At 43.4% G+C, this 18,018-nt stretch overlaps 1 protein-coding gene across 1 annotated transcript in view; it reads left to right on the top strand.

Annotated features, from left to right (window-relative positions):
- LOC124255852 (kelch-like protein 20) overlaps positions 1-18,018 on the top strand; it is a 106,391-nt gene that overhangs the window by 87,012 nt on the left and 1,361 nt on the right. The window contains exon 4 of the mRNA XM_046689797.1: positions 6,978-7,160. Within this exon, the coding sequence (XP_046545753.1) occupies positions 6,978-7,160 (183 nt within the window). The remainder of the gene's footprint in view (positions 1-6,977; positions 7,161-18,018) is intronic.

Below are 18,018 nucleotides of genomic sequence, written 5' to 3'. Positions count from 1 at the left end.
CTCTCTGTCACTCTCTCTGTCACTCTCAGTGTCTGTCTGTCTGTCTCTCTCTCTCTCTCTTTCTCAAACACGCGCACACACGCACACGCACATTTTACTCGTTCATAAAATGTGTTCTGTGAGTGATGTGACTGTCAAGGTCAATGTATTCTCTCACCTGCTCTGTCAACAATATGACTGTATCACAGTTAATGTGCTCATATTGTGTCACTGTTAATGTATTCACTTTACCTGTCATCTTGGTCATGTGGCGGTGTCACTGATAATGTATTCACTTTACGTGTCATCTTGGTCATGTGACGGTGTCACTGTTAATGTATTCACTTTACCTGTCATCTTGATTAGATGACGGTGTCACTGTTAGTGTATTCACTTTACCAGGCATCTTGATTAGATGACGGTGTCACTGTTAGTGTATTCACTTTACCTGTCATCTTGGTTATATGATGGTGTCACTGTTAATGTATTCACTTTACCAGTCATCTTGCTTATATGACGGTGTCACTGTTAATGTATTCACTTTACCTGTCATCTTGGTTATATGACGGTGTCACTGTTAATGTATTCACTTTACCCGTCATCTTGGTTATATGGCCGTGTCACTGTTAATGTATTCACTTTACCTGTCATCTTGGTTATATGACGGTGTCACTGTTAATGTATTCACTTCACCTGTCATCTTGGTCATGTGACGGTGTCACTGTTAATGTATTCACTTTACCTGTCCTCTTGGTCATGTGACTGTGTCACTGTTAATGTATTCACTTTACCAGTCATCTTGATTAGATGACGGTGTCACTGTTAATGTATTCACTTTACCAGTCATCTTGGTCATGTGACGGTGCCACTGTTAATGTATTCACTTTACCCGTCATCTTGGTCATGTGACGGTGTCACTGTTAGTGTATCCACTTTACCAGGCATCTTGGTCATGGGACGGTGTCACTGTTAGTGTATTCACTTTACCTGTCATCTTGGTTATCTGACAGTGTCACTGTTAGTGTATTCACTTTACCTGTCCTCTTGGTCAAATGACGGTGTCACTGTTAATGTATTCACTTTACCAGGCATCTTGGTTATGTGACGGTTTCACTGTTAATGTATCCACTTTACCAGTCATCTTGGTTATGTGACGGTGTCACTGTTAATGTATTCACTTTACCTGTCATCTTGGTTATGTGACGGTGTCACTGTTAATGTATCCACTTTACCCGTCATCTTGGTTATATGACGGTGTCACTGTTAATGTATTCACTTTACCCGTCATCTTGGTTATGTGACGGTGTCACTGTTAATGTATTCACTTTACCAGTCATCTTGGTTATGTGACGACGGTGTCACTGTTAATGTATTCACTTTACCAGTCATCTTGGTTATGTGACGGTGTCACTGTTAATGTATTCACTTTACCAGTCATCTTGGTTATGTGACGGTGTCACTGTTAATGTATTCACTTTACCAGTCATCTTGGTTATGTGACGGTGTCACCGTTAATGTATTCACTTTACCAGTCATCTTGGTTATATGACGGTGTCACTGTTAATGTATTCACTTTACCAGTCATCTTGGTTATGTGACGGTGTCACTGTTAATGTATTCACTTTACCAGTCATCTTGGTTATGTGACGGTGTCACTGTTAATGTATTCACTTTACCAGTCATCTTGGTTATGTATGACGGTGTCACTTGGTTAATGTATTCACTTTTACCAGTCATCTTGGTTATGTGATGACGGTGTCACTGTTAATGTATTCACTTTACCAGTCATCTTGGTTATGTGACGGTGTCACTGTTAATGTATTCACTTTACCAGTCATCTTGGTTATGTGACGGTGTCACTGTTAATGTATTCACTTTACCAGTCATCTTGGTTATGTGACGGTGTCACTGTTAATGTATTCACTTTTACCAGTCATCTTGGTTATGTGACGGTGTCACTGTTAATGTATTCACTTTACCAGTCATCTTGGTTATGTGACGGTGTCACTGTTAATGTATTCACTTTACCAGTCATCTTGGTTATGTGACGGTGTCACTGTTAATGTATTCACTTTACCAGTCATCTTGGTTATGTGACGGTGTCACTGTTAATGTATTCACTTTACCAGTCATCTTGGTTATGTGACGGTGTCACTGTTAATGTATTCACTTTACCAGTCATCTTGGTTATGTGACGGTGTCACTGTTAATGTATTCACTTTACCAGTCATCTTGGTTATATGACGGTGTCACTGTTAATGTATTCACTTTACCAGTCATCTTGGTTATGTGACGGTGTCACTGTTAATGTATTCACTTTACCAGTCATCTTGGTTATGTGACGGTGTCACTGTTAATGTATTCACTTTACCAGTCATCTTGGTTATATGACGGTGTCACTGTTAATGTATTCACTTTACCAGTCATCTTGGTTATGTGACGGTGTCACTGTTAATGTATTCACTTTACCAGTCATCTTGGTTATGTGACGGTGTCACTGTTAATGTATTCACTTTACCTGTCATCTTGGTTATGTGACGGTGTCACTGTTAATGTATTCACTTTACCAGTCATCTTGGTTATGTGACGGTGTCACTGTTAATGTATTCACTTTACCAGTCATCTTGGTTATGTGACGGTGTCACTGTTAATGTATTCACTTTACCAGTCATCTTGGTTATGTGACGGTGTCACTGTTAATGTATTCACTTTACCAGTCATCTTGGTTATGTGACGGTGTCACTGTTAATGTATTCACTTTACCAGTCATCTTGGTTATGTGACGGTGTCACTGTTAATGTATTCACTTTACCAGTCATCTTGGTTATGTGACGGTGTCACTGTTAATGTATTCACTTTACCAGTCATCTTGGTTATGTGACGGTGTCACTGTTAATGTATTCACTTTACCAGTCATCTTGGTTATGTGACGGTGTCACCGTTAATGTATTCACTTTACCAGTCATCTTGGTTATGTGACGGTGTCACCGTTAATGTATCCACTTTACCAGTCATCTTGGTTATATGACGGTGTCACTGTTAATGTATTCACTTTACCCAGTCATCTTGGTTATGTGACGGTGTCACTGTTAATGTATTTCACTTTACCAGTCATCTTGGTTATGTGACGGTGTCACTGTTAATGTATTCACTTTACCAGTCATCTTGGTTATGTGACGGTGTCACTGTTAATGTATTCACTTTACCAGTCATCTTGGTTATGTGACGGTGTCACTGTTAATGTATTCACTTTACCAGTCATCTTGGTTATGTGACGGTGTCACCGTTAATGTATTCACTTTACCAGTCATCTTGGTTATGTGACGGTGTCACTGTTAATGTATTCACTTTACCAGTCATCTTGGTTATGTGACGGTGTCACCGTTAATGTATTCACTTTACCAGTCATCTTGGTTATGTGACGGTGTCACTGTTAATGTATTCACTTTACCAGTCATCTTGGTTATATGACGGTGTCACCGTTAATGTATTCACTTTACCAGTCATCTTGGTTATGTGACGGTGTCACCGTTAATGTATTCACTTTACCAGTCATCTTGGTTATGTGACGGTGTCACTGTTAATGTATTCACTTTACCAGTCATCTTGGTTATATGGACGGTGTCACTGTTAATGTATTCACTTTACCAGTCATCTTGGTTATGTGACGGTGTCACTGTTAATGTATTCACTTTACCAGTCATCTTGGTTATGTGACGGTGTCACTGTTAATGTTAATGTATTCACTTTACCTGTCATCTTGGTTATATGACGGTGTCACTGTTAATGTATTCACTTTACCAGTCATCTTGGTTATGTGACGGTGTCACTGTTAATGTATTCACTTTACCAGTCATCTTGGTTATGTGACGGTGTCACTGTTAATGTATTCACTTTACCTGTCATCTTGGTTATGTGACGGTGTCACTGTTAATGTATTCACTTTACCAGTCATCTTGGTTATGTGACGGTGTCACTGTTAATGTATTCACTTTACCAGTCATCTTGGTTATGTGACGGTGTCACTGTTAATGTATTCACTTTACCAGTCATCTTGGTTATGTGACGGTGTCACTGTTAATGTATTCACTTTACCAGTCATCTTGGTTATGTGACGGTGTCACTGTTAATGTATTCACTTTACCAGTCATCTTGGTTATGTGATGACGGTGTCACTTTTCAATATGTATTCACTTTAATGTATTCGCACCAGTCATCTTGGTTATGTGACGGTGTCACTGTTAATGTATTCACTTTACCAGTCATCTTGGTTATGTGACGGTGTCACTGTTAATGTATTCACTTTACCAGTCATCTTGGTTATGTGGGTACGGTGTCACTGTTAATGCATTCCACTTTTACCAGTCATCTTGGTTATGTGACGGTGTCACCGTTAATGTATTCACTTTACCAGTCATCTTGGTTATGTGACGGTGTCACCGTTAATGTATCCACTTTACCAGTCATCTTGGTTATGTGACGGTGTCACTGTTAATGTATTCACTTTACCAGTCATCTTGGTTATGTGACGGTGTCACTGTTAATGTATTCACTTTACCAGTCATCTTGGTTATGTGACGGTGTCACTGTTAATGTATTCACTTTACCAGTCATCTTGGTTATGTGACGGTGTCACCGTTAATGTATTCACTTTACCAGTCATCTTGGTTATGTGACGGTGTCACTGTTAATGTATTCACTTTACCAGTCATCTTGGTTATGTGACGGTGTCACTGTTAATGTATTCACTTTACCAGTCATCTTGGTTATGTGACGGTGTCACTGTTAATGTATTCACTTTACCAGTCATCTTGGTTATGTGACGGTGTCACCGTTAATGTATTCACTTTACCAGTCATCTTGGTTATGTGACGGTGTCACTGTTAATGTATTCACTTTACCAGTCATCTTGGTTATGTGACGGTGTCACTGTTAATGTATTCCAGTCATCTTGGTTATGTGACGGTGTCACTGTTTACCAGTCATCTTGGTTATGTGACGGTGTCACCGTTAATGTATTCACTTTACCAGGCATCTTGGTTATGTGACGGTGTCACTGTTAATGTATTCACTTTACCAGTCATCTTGGTTATATGACGGTGTCACTGTTAATGTATTCACTTTTACCAGTCATCTTGGTTATGTGACGGTGTCACTGTTAATGTATTCACTTTACCAGTCATCTTGGTTATGTGACGGTGTCACCGTTAATGTATCCACTTTACCAGTCATCTTGGTTATGTGACGGTGTCACTGTTAATGTATTCACTTTACCAGTCATCTTGGTTATGTGACGGTGTCACTGTTAATGTATTCACTTTACCAGTCATCTTGGTTATGTGACGGTGTCACTGTTAATGTATTCACTTTACCCGTCATTTGGTTATATGACAGTGTCACTGTTAATGTATTCACTTTACCCGTCATTTGGTTATATGACAGTGTCACTGTTAATGTATTCACTTTACCCGTCATCTTGGTTATATGACAGTGTCACTGTTAATGTATTCACTTTACCAGTCATCTTGGTTATGTGACGGTGTCACTGTTAATGTATTCACATCTTCTGTCCTGTTAGTAATGTATCACTGTTAATGAAGCCACATCGACTCTCCTCGTGGTTTGTAACTGTATCACTGTTAATGCAGTTGTATCATCTGTCTGCATGGTGAGTGAGTGAGTTTAGTTTTACTTCTCACTCAGCAATATTCCAGCTATATGGCGGCGTTCTGTAAATAATCAATCCAGTGATCAGCGGCATGAGCATCGATCTGCGCAAAAGGGAACCGATGACATGTGTCAACAAAGTCAGCGAGCCTGACCACCCGATCCCGTTAATCGCCTGAATGGGTTACTGAAGATCAATATTCTAACCTGGACCTTCACGGGTATGTCCGCATGGTAATATGACTGTGTGACTGTGTGATTATGTCACTGTTAATGTTCTCGGCGGCTGTTCTCCGATACATATCTGCTCTCTATATGTCTGTTGTACACATTCAGTGATAATCCTTCCTTCGAGTTTGGTAAGCCTGCAGAAACGATACCCCCAAGTAATCAACGTGATTAGCAGATGCTTATATACTCCCGAGTGTCGGCGTGGGCAGTATAGATAGATCGGAGTGGGTATATTTACTTACACACAAGATGCATCGCCATTTTTATGGAATAATCAGCGGATATTAAATGTTCATCAACTGTGTAACTCACATAATGGAAATAAGGAACGCTGTCAATAAAATCGCCGATATAAGTAAAACTGTGCAGGTCTTTTCATAGACAAATTGTATATCTTGGATAGATTCAGCCGGATGTCCTTTGACATTATTGTTTAGCCTGACATCCTTAGTTCATCGTAGAGTAATGCAATTGGTGGTGTGATGCGTCATCAACATACTACCATTACACGAGAAGGACCAGTTGAGTTGGACTGAGCGCTTGGCATCTATAGCAATAGCATTTATTTCACGGGTGGACAATTCCGTGTGTTATGGAAAGAGTTACATCCGTGGATACCCTTTGACCAGTGTTATCTAACAGTGTGTCCGCGACTGACACAAAGTTCGAAATTTAGAAATTACTTGTCAAAATAACGCCTCTCCGCCTCTCTCCGCCTCTTCGCCTAACGTCTATGGAATTACACTGAGCATCCTTAAAGTTTCAAAACAGTTTTACAGTCACCAACATGTTCGCATCCCGGTACTGTTCGATTGGAAACATCGCATCCCGGTACTGTTCGATTGGAAATTTGATTGAAACAGCGCAGTAGCAACAAGCCCTCAAACAATTATTCTACGTGGCGTCCTTGGATAATAGTTGTAGGTTGTAGTGACTACGCAAGTCGTGTAGGTGCACTAAGTTCTAAGAAATGTCAAACATACATGACATATAGATGTATATGCTTAGGCTATCGAGATGGTACTTTATGATTATTAAACAGAGAAACATGTGGTCCAAATCCAAATTCTGATTTCAGAATGTTGTATTTTATGTTACAGTGGCGGTACTCAATGGCTTCCTTTATGTAGTCGGAGGGGAGAAGAGAAACGACCATTGTTCCCCACTCAACACAGCTTACAGGTTTGATCCCCGCCACGGAACCTGGCTCCAGATAGCCAGCATGAAGTATCGCAGGGAGAGCTTCCAGATCGGGGTGCTGAATGGCAAGCTATACTCAGTTGGTAAGTAGAGCAACCGCCTGAAGGAGGGATGGGGATGGACAGTTTGAGTGAGCGAAGTTTGATCGCTTGAGTGTGTTGAGCAGGACAGTGCCTGTGAGTGGAATGAGTGTCAGGGACTGGAGCAGGACCGTGTGGGTGAGTGGAATTAGTGTCTGTGATCGGAGCAGGACCATGTGGGTGAGTGGAATTAGTGTCTGGGACTGGAGCAGGACCATGTGGGTGAGTGGAATTAGTGTCTGGGACAGGAGCAGGACCATGTGGGTGAGTGGAATTAGTGTCTGTGATCGGAGCAGTACCATGTGGGTGTGAGTGTCTGGGAATTAGGTGTGAGGGACTGGAGCAGGACCATGTGGGTGAGTGTGTCAAATGAGTGTCTGTGATCGGAGCAGGACCATGTGGGTGAGTGGAATTAGTGTCTGGGACTGGGAGCAGGACCATGTGGGTGAGTGGAATTAGTGTCTGTGATCGGAGCAGGACCATGTGGGTGAGTGGAATTAGTGTCTGGGACTGGAGCAGGACCATGTGGGTGAGTGGAATTAGTGTCTGTGATCGGAGCAGTACCATGTGGGTGAGTGGAATTAGTGTCTGGGACTGGAGCAGGACCATGTGGGTGAGTGGAATTAGTGTCTGTGATCGGGGCAGTACCATGTGGGTGAGTGGAATTAGTGTCTGTGATGGAGCAGGACCATGTGGGTGAGTGGAATTAGTGTCTGTGATCGGAGCAGTACCGTGTGGGTGAGTGGAATTAGTGTCTGTGATCGGAGCAGGACCATGTGGGTGAGTGGAATTAGTGTCTGTGACTGGAGCAGGACCATGTGGGTGAGTGAAAGTAGTGTCAGGGACTGGAGCAGGGCCAAGTGGGTGAGTAGGTAGAATTAGTGTCTGTGAACGGAGCAGGACCATGTGGATGAGTGGAATTAGTCCCTCGGACTGGAGCAGGACCATGTGGGTTAGTGGAATTATTGTCTGTGCTCGGTGCAGTACCATGTGGGTGAGTGGAATTAGGTCTGTGATTGGAGGACGACCATGTGGGTGAGTGGAATTAGTGTCTGGGACTGGAGCAGGACCATGTGGGTCGAGTGGAATTAGTGTCAGGGACTGGAGCAGGACCATGTGGGTGAGTGGAATTAGTGTCTGTGATCGGAGCAGTACCGTGTGGGTGAGTGGAATTAGTGTCTGTGATGGGAGCAGGACCATGTGGGTGAGTGGAATTAGTGTCTGTGATCAGAGCAGTACCGTGTGGGTGAGTGGAATTAGTGTCTGTGATGGAAGCAGGACCATGTGGGTGAGTGGAATTAGTGTCTGTGATCGGGGCAGGACTATGTGGGTGAGTGGAATTAGTGTCTGTGATCGGAGCAGTACCGTGTGGGTGAGTGGAATTAGTGTCTGTGATTGGAGCAGGACCATGTGGGTGAGTGGAATTAGTGTCTGTGATCGGAGCAGGACCATGTGGGTGAGTGGAATTAGTGTCTGTGATCTGGAGCAGGACCATGTGGGTGAGTGGAATTAGTGTCTGTGACAGGAGCAGGACCATGTGGGTGAGTGGAATTAGTGTCTGTGATCTGGAGCAGTACCATGTGGGTGAGTGAAATGAGTGTCTGTGATCGGAGCATGACCATGTGGGTGAGTGGAATTAGTGTCTGGGACTGGAGCAGGACCATGTGGGTGAGTGGAATTAGTGTCTGTGATCGGAGCAGGACCATGTGGGTGAGTGGAATTAGTGTCTGTGATCAGAGCAGTACCGTGTGGGTGAGTGGAATTAGTGTCTGTGATTGGAGCAGGACCATGTGGGTGAGTGGAATTAGTGTCTGTGATTGGAGCAGGACCATGTGGGTGAGTGGAATTAGTGTCTGTGATCGGAGCAGTACCATGTGGGTGAGTGGAATTAGTGTCTGTGATCGGAGCAGTACCGTGTGGGTGAGTGGAATTAGTGTCTGTGATTGGAGCAGGACCATGTGGGTGAGTGGAATTAGTGTCTGTGACTGGAGCAGGACCATGTGGGTGAGTGGAATTAGTGTCTGTGATCGGAGCAGTACCATGTGGGTGAGTGGAATTAGTGTCTGTGATTGGAGCAGGACCATGTGGGTGAGTGGAATTAGTGTCTGTGATCGGAGCAGGACCATGTGGGTGAGTGGAATTAGTGTCTGTGATCGGAGCAGGACCATGTGGGTGAGTGGAATTAGTGTCTGTGACTGGAGCAGGACCATGTGGGTGAGTGGAATTAGTGTCTGTGAACGGAGCAGGACCATGTGGGTGAGTGGAATTAGTGTCTGGGACTGGAGCAGGACCATGTGGGTGAGTGGAATTAGTGTCTGTGATCAGAGCAGTACCGTGTGGGTGAGTGGAATTAGTGTCTGTGATTGGAGCAGGACCATGTGGGTGAGTGAAATGAGTGTCTGTGATTGGAGCAGGACCATGTGGGTGAGTGGAATTAGTGTCAGGGACTGAAACAGGACCAAGTGGGTGAGTGGAATTAGTGTCTGTGATCAGAGCAGTACCGTGTGGGTGAGTGGAAATAGTGTCTGTGATTGGAGCAGGACCATGTGGGTGAGTGGAATTAGTGTCTGTGATTGGAGCAGGACCATGTGGAGTGGAATTAGTGTCTGTGAATGTGGGTGTGTCTGTCTGTGATTGGAGCAGGACCATGTGGATGAGTGGAATTAGTGTCTGTGATCGGGGCAGTGCCATGTGGGTGAATGGAATTAGTGTCTGTGATCGGAGCAGTACCGTGTGGGTGAGTGGAATTAGTGTCTGTGATTGGAGCAGGACCATGTGGGTGAGTGGAATTAGTGTCTGTGACTGGAGCAGGACCATGTGGGTGAGTGGAATTAGTGTCTGTGACTGGAGCAGGACCATGTGGGTGAGTGGAATTAGTGTCAGGGACTGGAGCAGGACCAAGTGGGTGAGTGGAATTAGTGTCAGTGACTGGAGCAGGACCATGTGGGTGAGTGGAATTAGTGTCTGTGATCGGGGCAGGACCATGTGGGTGAGTGGAATTAGTGTCTGTGATCGGAGCAGGTACCATGTGGATGAGTGGAATTAGTGTCTGTGATTGGAGCAGGACCATGTGGGTGAGTGGAATTAGTGTCTGTGATCGGAGCAGTACCGTGTGGGTGAGTGGAATTAGTGTCTGTGATGGGAGCAGGACCATGTGGGTGAGTGGAATTAGTGTCTGTGATCGGGGCAGGACCATGTGGGTGAGTGGAATTAGTGTCTGTGATCTGGAGCAGTACCGTGTGGGTGAGTAGTGTCAAATGTGTCTGTGATTGGAGCAGCAGGACCATGTGGGTGAGTGGAATTAGTGTCTGTGATCGGAGCAGGACCATGTGGGTGAGTGGAATTAGTGTCTGGGACTGGAGCAGGACCATGTGGATGAGTGGAATTAGTGTCTGTGACTGGAGCAGGACCATGTGGGTGATTGGAATTAGTGTCTGTGATCAGAGTAGTACTATGTGGGTGATTGGAATTAGTGTCAGGGACTGGAGCAGTACAATGTGGATGAGTGGAATTAGTGTCTGTGATCGGAGCAGTACCATGTGGGTGAATGGAATTAGTGTCTGTGATTGGAACAGTACCGTGTGGGTGAGTGGAATTAGTGTCTGTGATCGGAGCAGTACCATGTGGGTGAGTGGAATTAGTGTCTGGGACTGGAGCAGGACCATGTGGGTGAGTGGAATTAGTGTCTGGGACTCTTATAACTGTTCAACGTAGCTTGTTTAAGTTTGAAAATCTCTCATATGAACTATATTGTAAAATCTTTGACACTAAAATCCTGCCTATTCTATTATATGGTTCTGAGGTGTGGGGTGTTCAAAGATTTAAAAACATTGAAAAAATTCAATTGCAAGCTTGTAAACGTTTTGTGGGCATCCGCAGATCAACATCCAGCGATATTGTATTAGATGAATGCGGAAGATACCCAATCTATATCTTGGTACTGAAACGTTCTATCTTATATTGGTTGAAAGTCATCTCAATGCGTCCTCACCGCTACCCCTTAAAAGCCTATAAGATGCTACTGTATCTGGTTGAAAATGCTAGCGATGCTAGAAATAAGCACTACTGGGCTATGTTAATCAAAAAGACATTGTTCCAACTTGGTCTTGGATATGCAGGGTAGTTGGGGATGCAGCTTTTTACAGCTTTTTACCCATTGTTCAACAACGATGTAAGGATTGCTTCCAGCAAGAGTGGACCAGAAATATTCAAACTGGAAAATGTTATTATTCGTATTCATTGTTTAAACAACATTTTATGTCTGAAAAGTATTTAACAGACGTAAGTATAAGGAAATTAAGAGTATCGTTATCTCAGTTTCGATGTGGCTTCTATGATTTAATGTATTTTAAAAGAATATGTCATGTTACTGAGAGCCAATCCTGCAACATGTGTGACAGTGATATTACTGAAGATGAATACCATGTCCTTCTCATCTGTCCACAGTATGAAGACCTAAGAAGGTATTATATACCATCTAAGTACACGTCCTGTCCCACATTTTACAAATTCAGCATACTAATGTCAACAGAAAATGTACAGCTACTTCAGAATATTGCTACGTTTATACGCCATGCACTGTTAAAACGCAAACGCACTTGTACCACACACCCATTGTAACTGTTTTGAACTTGTACTATGGGCCTCTGGCCTACAGTTCAGAAATAAAGAACTCTCACCTAGTGTCTGGGATAGGAGCAGGACCATGTGGGTAAGTGGAATTAGTGTCTGGGACTGGAGCAGTACCATGTGGGTGAGTGGAATTAGCGTCTGTGATCGGAGCAGTACCATGTAGGTGAGTGGAATTAGTGTCTGGGACTGGAGCAGGACCATGTGGGTGAGTGGAATGAGTGTCTGTGATCGTAGCAGTACCATGTGGGTGAGTGGAATTAGTGTCTGTGACTGGAGCAGGACCATGTGGGTGGTGCCTGTGAGTGGAATTAGTGTCTGTGATCGGAGCAGTACCGTGTGGGTGAGTTGAATTGGTGTATGTGATTGGAGCAAGACTGTGTGGGTGAGTGGAATTAGTGTCTGTGAACGGAGCAGGACCATGTGGGTGAGTGGAATTAGTGTCTGTGACTGGAGCAGGATCATGTGGGTGAGTGGAATTAGTGTCTGTGATCGGCGCAGCACCATCTGTTTGAGTGGACAGTTTCATGGATTGGTGCAGCACCGCATGAGTGTAACTGGACATTTGGGTGGATTAGCGGAAGGCCTTTTAAACGACTGGAGGTGTGTGAACGAGAGAAGAAGGGCCGATTAAGTGAATGGAACAAGACAATACGAATGAGTGAATCCAGACCGTTTGAGTGAGTGTGAAGTCGAGTTACAGGAGCTGGACTCGGTGTGTGTGGATATGCCCGTGTGTGAGTGGAACGTCATTAAATACAATGAATTGGTTAAGCTATTTCTAGTATCACTGTAACCATTTTAGTAATGGTTATTAAACTTTTGGGGCCAGTTAGAAACTCTTTAAATTCAAATGATGGTTATGTCAAAGAGAGTGTCATTTAAATACATTTAAATTCTTGATGTCTGCATTACGAAATGGACCTATGCCTGGAAATATTATATTGTTGTTTCATTTCCAAAGAGGTTGGGGGTTGTGGCAGCAAGTGCGTGTGAAGTAATTAGTGCGTGCGTGCATGCGCAGTGCGTGCGCGGCTTTACAGGTATCTTCACTGAACTGTGGAAACTGTCAGGTTGCCAAAATGTTGTAAAATGTCGATTTCAACTTCTCGCTCATTAGGGTTTGTAGTGTAGATGTCTGGAGACCTGATAGGTGGGTACACATTCTCTTATGCTTAGTCAGGGATGTGTTATTCAGTTGCTAGTTAGCATCCTTCAGTTAGAAGCGTTTACGTATACAGTTGAAAGACTGATTTGTTATGACTCTTCACGCTATTGGGCAGAAAAAGTTTGTTTTTCTACATTCACAGGTTGAATCGTAAAAAGTCTCTATCTTTTGCAGGTTTGACATACAAACTTTGCGTTATAGAAAGGTTTCGCGCCTAAACCTCACCAACCTTTACATATTCGGTTGTACAATCTTCATTATACGGACTGGTTGAGTCGTAAAACCACACACCCATTGTAACTGTTTTGAACTTGTACTATGGGCCTCTGGCCTACAGTTCAGAAATAAAGAACTCTCACCTAGTGTCTGGGATAGGAGCAGGACCATGTGGGTAAGTGGAATTAGTGTCTGGGACTGGAGCAGTACCATGTGGGTGAGTGGAATTAGCGTCTGTGATCGGAGCAGTACCATGTAGGTGAGTGGAATTAGTGTCTGGGACTGGAGCAGGACCATGTGGGTGAGTGGAATGAGTGTCTGTGATCGTAGCAGTACCATGTGGGTGAGTGGAATTAGTGTCTGTGACTGGAGCAGGACCATGTGGGTGAGTGGAATTAGTGTCTGTGATCGGAGCAGTACCGTGTGGGTGAGTTGAATTGGTGTATGTGATTGGAGCAAGACTGTGTGGGTGAGTGGAATTAGTGTCTGTGAACGGAGCAGGACCATGTGGGTGAGTGGAATTAGTGTCTGTGACTGGAGCAGGATCATGTGGGTGAGTGGAATTAGTGTCTGTGATCGGCGCAGCACCATCTGTTTGAGTGGACAGTTTCATGGATTGGTGCAGCACCGCATGAGTGTAACTGGACATTTGGGTGGATTAGCGGAAGGCCGTTTAAACGACTGGAGGTGTGTGAACGAGAGAAGAAGGGCCGATTAAGTGAATGGAACAAGACAATACGAATGAGTGAATCCAGACCGTTTGAGTGAGTGTGAAGTCGAGTTACAGGAGCTGGACTCGGTGTGTGTGGATATGCCCGTGTGTGAGTGGAACGTCATTAAATACAATGAATTGGTTAAGCTATTTCTAGTATCACTGTAACCATTTTAGTAATGGTTATTAAACCTTTGGGGCCAGTTAGAAACTCTTTAAATTCAAATGATGGTTATGTCAAAGAGAGTGTCATTTAAATACATTTAAATTCTTGATGTCTGCATTACGAAATGGACCTATGCCTGGAAATATTATATTGTTGTTTCATTTCCAAAGAGGTTGGGGGTTGTGGCAGCAAGAAGTGCGTGTGTGTGCGTGCGTGCATGCGTGCGTGCGCGGCTTTGCAGGTATCTTCACTGAACTGTGGAAACTGTCAGGTTGCCAAAATGTTGTAAAATGTCGATTTCAACTTCTCGCTCATTAGGGTTTGTAGTGTAGATGTCTGGAGACCTGATAGGTGGGTACACATTCTCTTATGCTTAGTCAGGGATGTGTTATTCAGTTGCTAGTTAGCATCCTTCAGTTAGAAGCGTTTACGTATACAGTTGAAAGACTGATTTGTTATGACTCTTCACGCTATTGGGCAGAAAAAGTTTGTTTTTCTACATTCACAGGTTGAATCGTAAAAGTCTCTATCTTTTGCAGGTTTAGACATACAAACTTTGCGTTATAGAAAGGTTTCGCGCCTAAACCTCACAACCTTTACATATTCGGTTGTACAATCTTCATTATACGGACTGGTTGAGTCGTAAAACTTGGTACTGACGGGACGAGTCGTACACACTGCAATGACACGCTGTTTGTAGCCTAATTCTATTTAGTGCCCTAAACTTCGACACGGTTAATCAATGAGTTGTTAAAGCACAGCTACGCTGACAGCTTGTTAAACTCCGGGTCAGAATGGGTCTTCAGCAACGCATGATTGTAAGAGGCGGCTAAGGGGGTTGCGTGGTCGGGTTCCCTGAGTTGTCGTGTTCAGACTCGATTATTTACATCCCACTGTCATACAGCTTGAACCTTCCTGAGTGCTGCGTTAAAAAAACACAACAAAAAACAAACAAACAAACAAAGTAAGTTCAGTCTCCAAAGCCTCGATGTGTTGGTAGGTTTACTTGTAAAACTTGACCCGGGTGACAGGTGACGTTACCTGAGTTGACAGGTATATTTGTTAGAGCTTGACTGTCGACGAGCTTAGTTGTTAGAGGTGCCCGGTTCAAGTTCAGTTGTTAGAGCTTCACAGCATTTGGGGCTTGACCGTGTTGACAGGTTCAGTGTTAGAGCTTGACTGTGTTGACGGGTTTTGATTTTGGAGCTTGGCAGCGTTAGGGCTTGACTGTGTTGACATGTATTTTTCGTTAGAGTTTGACTGTGTTGACATGTTTGTTGTTAGACTTGGACCGTCTTGACAGGTTCAGTGTTAGAGTTTGACTATGGTGACAGGTTCAGTGTTAGAGTTTGACTGTGTTGACATGTTTGTTGTTAGACTTGGACCGTGTTGACAGGTTCAGTGTTAGAGTTTGACTGTGTTGACATGTTTGTTGTTAGACTTGGACCGTCTTGACAGGTTCAGTGTTAGAGTTTGACTGTGGTGACAGGTTCAGTGTTAGAGTTTGACTGTGGTGACAGGTTCAGTGTTAGAGTTTGACTATGTGGTGACAGGTTCAGTGTTAGAGTTTGACTGTGGTGACAGGTTCAGTGTTAGAGTTTGACTATGTTGACAGGTTCAGTGTTAGAGTTTGACTGTGGTGACAGGTTCAGTGTTAGAGTTTGACTGTGGTGACAGTGTTCAGTGTTAGAGTTTGACTGTGTTGACAGGTTCAGTGTTAAAGTTTGACTGTGTTGACAGGTTCAGTGTTAGAGTTTGACTCGTGTTGACAGGTTCTGTGGTGATGTTTAAGAGTTTGACTGTGTTGACAGGTTCAGTGTTAGAGTTTGACTGTGTTGACAGGTTCAGTGTTAGAGAGTTTGACTGTGGTGACTTAGGTTCAGTGTTAGAAGCCTGACCTGTAATAACAGGTTCCGGTAGCGTTTGACGGCAAGTTCAGTGTTCAGGAGGTTCAGTTTGACTGTGGTGACAGGTTCAGTGTTAGAGTTTGACTATGTTGACAGGTTCAGTGTTAGAGTTTGACTATGTTGACAGGTTCAGTGTTAGAGTTTGACTATGTTGACAGGTTCAGTGTTAGAGTTTGACTATGTTGACAGGTTCAGTGTTAGAGTTTGACTATGTTGACAGGTTCAGTGTTAGACTTGGACCATGTTGACAGGTTCAGTGTTAGGGTTGTGAGTTTGACTATGTTGACAGGTTGACAGTGTTAGACTTGGACCGTGTTGACAGGTTCAGTGTTAGAGTTTGACTGTGGTGACAGGTTCAGTGTTAGAGTTTGACTGTGGTGACAGGTTCAGTGTTAGAGTTTGACTGTGGTGACAGGTTCAGTGTTAGAGTTTGACTGTGTTGACAGGTTCAGTGTTAGAGTTTGACTGTGGTGACAGGTTCAGTGTTAGAGCTTGACTGTGGTGACAGGTTCAGTGTTAGACTTGGACCGTGTTGACTTGGACGTGTTGACAGGTTCAGTGTTAGAGATTTGACTGTGGTGACAGGTTCAGTGTTAGAGTTTGCTTGTGGTGACAGGTTCAGTGTTAGAAGTTTGACTGTGGTGACAGGTTCAGTGTTAGAGTTTGACTGTGAGTGACAGGTTCAGTGTTAAAGTTTGACTGTGGTGAGACAGGTTCAGTGTTAGAGTTTGACTGTGGTGACAGGTTCAGTGTTAGAGTTTGACTGTGTTGACAGGTTCAGTGTTAGAGTTTGACTGTGTTGACAGGTTCAGTGTTAGAGTTTGACTGTGTTGACAGGTTCAGTGTTAGAGTTTGACTGTGGTGACAGGTTCAGTGTTAGAGTTTGACTGTGGTGACAGGTTCAGTGTTAGAGTTTGACTGTGTTGACAGGTTCAGTGTTAGAGTTTGACTGTGGTGACAGGTTCAGTGTTAGAGTTTGACTGTGGTGACAGGTTCAGTGTTAGAGTTTGACTGTGGTAGTTTGACTGTGGTGACAGGTTCAGTGTTAGAGTTTGACTGTGGTGACAGGTTCAGTGTTAGAGTTTGACTGTGTTGACAGGTTTAGTTCTCGACATCTTATATTGCTGACATCTTACAATGGTGGGTGCCTCTCCATGCTGCCAGGCCCCATCACTGATGCTTTGTGACGTTGATACTCTTCATCGTGGATGCTTTATTGTCTTGACAGCTTTAATCGTGGATGCCTAAGTTAATAGCCTTGTTTAATGCGACCTGTGATGTAATTACAGGATGGAAAAAAATCTCTTTGTGCGTTCATTACTTGCACCAGACCTTGTCTGTCTTTAGATGATGTATAATAGTGTTATAAAGTTTATGTGAACCTGTGCGAACATGACATTTTTGAAAGAAGAAATATGGCAGTTGGGATAGTTTTTGTTTGCCTTAGCCTCGGTCGAATCTAGATAATGACCTCTCCACGGGGAAGTGTATTTCATGAATTTATGTGTGACGATGGGGGTAGTCTTGTGGTTAAAATATTCAGTAGTTTTACCCGATACCCGATCTGGGGTCTCCATATCATGAGTGAACTGTTCCCCCACCGTCATACGGTTCGATTATTTCGCCAAGACGCGCGAATACATATTCAGTCACATATTCACTTATAAACTGAAGTAGATGAAAATATCTTTATGTTTTTTTGACCACTGATGTTTTTATTGTTGAACCTGTTATGTTTTCATGTGCATTAGCATGTTTTCCGTGGGTGTAATTGAAGCAATGTTAGGCTGCTATGTACATCATCAACAAAACCCGATGTCGTCGGTTCAAAGACTATTTAACAAAGTGGAAGCAGCTTCATGCGTGCTCTTTTCTGCTTTTTTGTTGTTTGATACATGTTGGGTAATGAAATTAATTTGAGCTTCTCAATTACTAGCCCATGGCATCAACGGGACTTTTAATTAGTTTAGTATAGACAGATGCAAATTATCTCTGGAGACAACGCTCGACTTCGATCCCCTGTCCGAATATCAAAGTAGAAGTGAAGACGGCCATGAAATATT

This window comes from Haliotis rubra, unplaced genomic scaffold, assembly GCF_003918875.1.
Source record: "Haliotis rubra isolate DU_JTF1 unplaced genomic scaffold, ASM391887v1 Scf61, whole genome shotgun sequence".
NCBI classification, from domain to species: domain Eukaryota; kingdom Metazoa; phylum Mollusca; class Gastropoda; order Lepetellida; family Haliotidae; genus Haliotis; species Haliotis rubra.
Note: the sequence above shows the minus strand (reverse complement) of the source record. Positions and strands in the feature narration are given on the sequence as shown.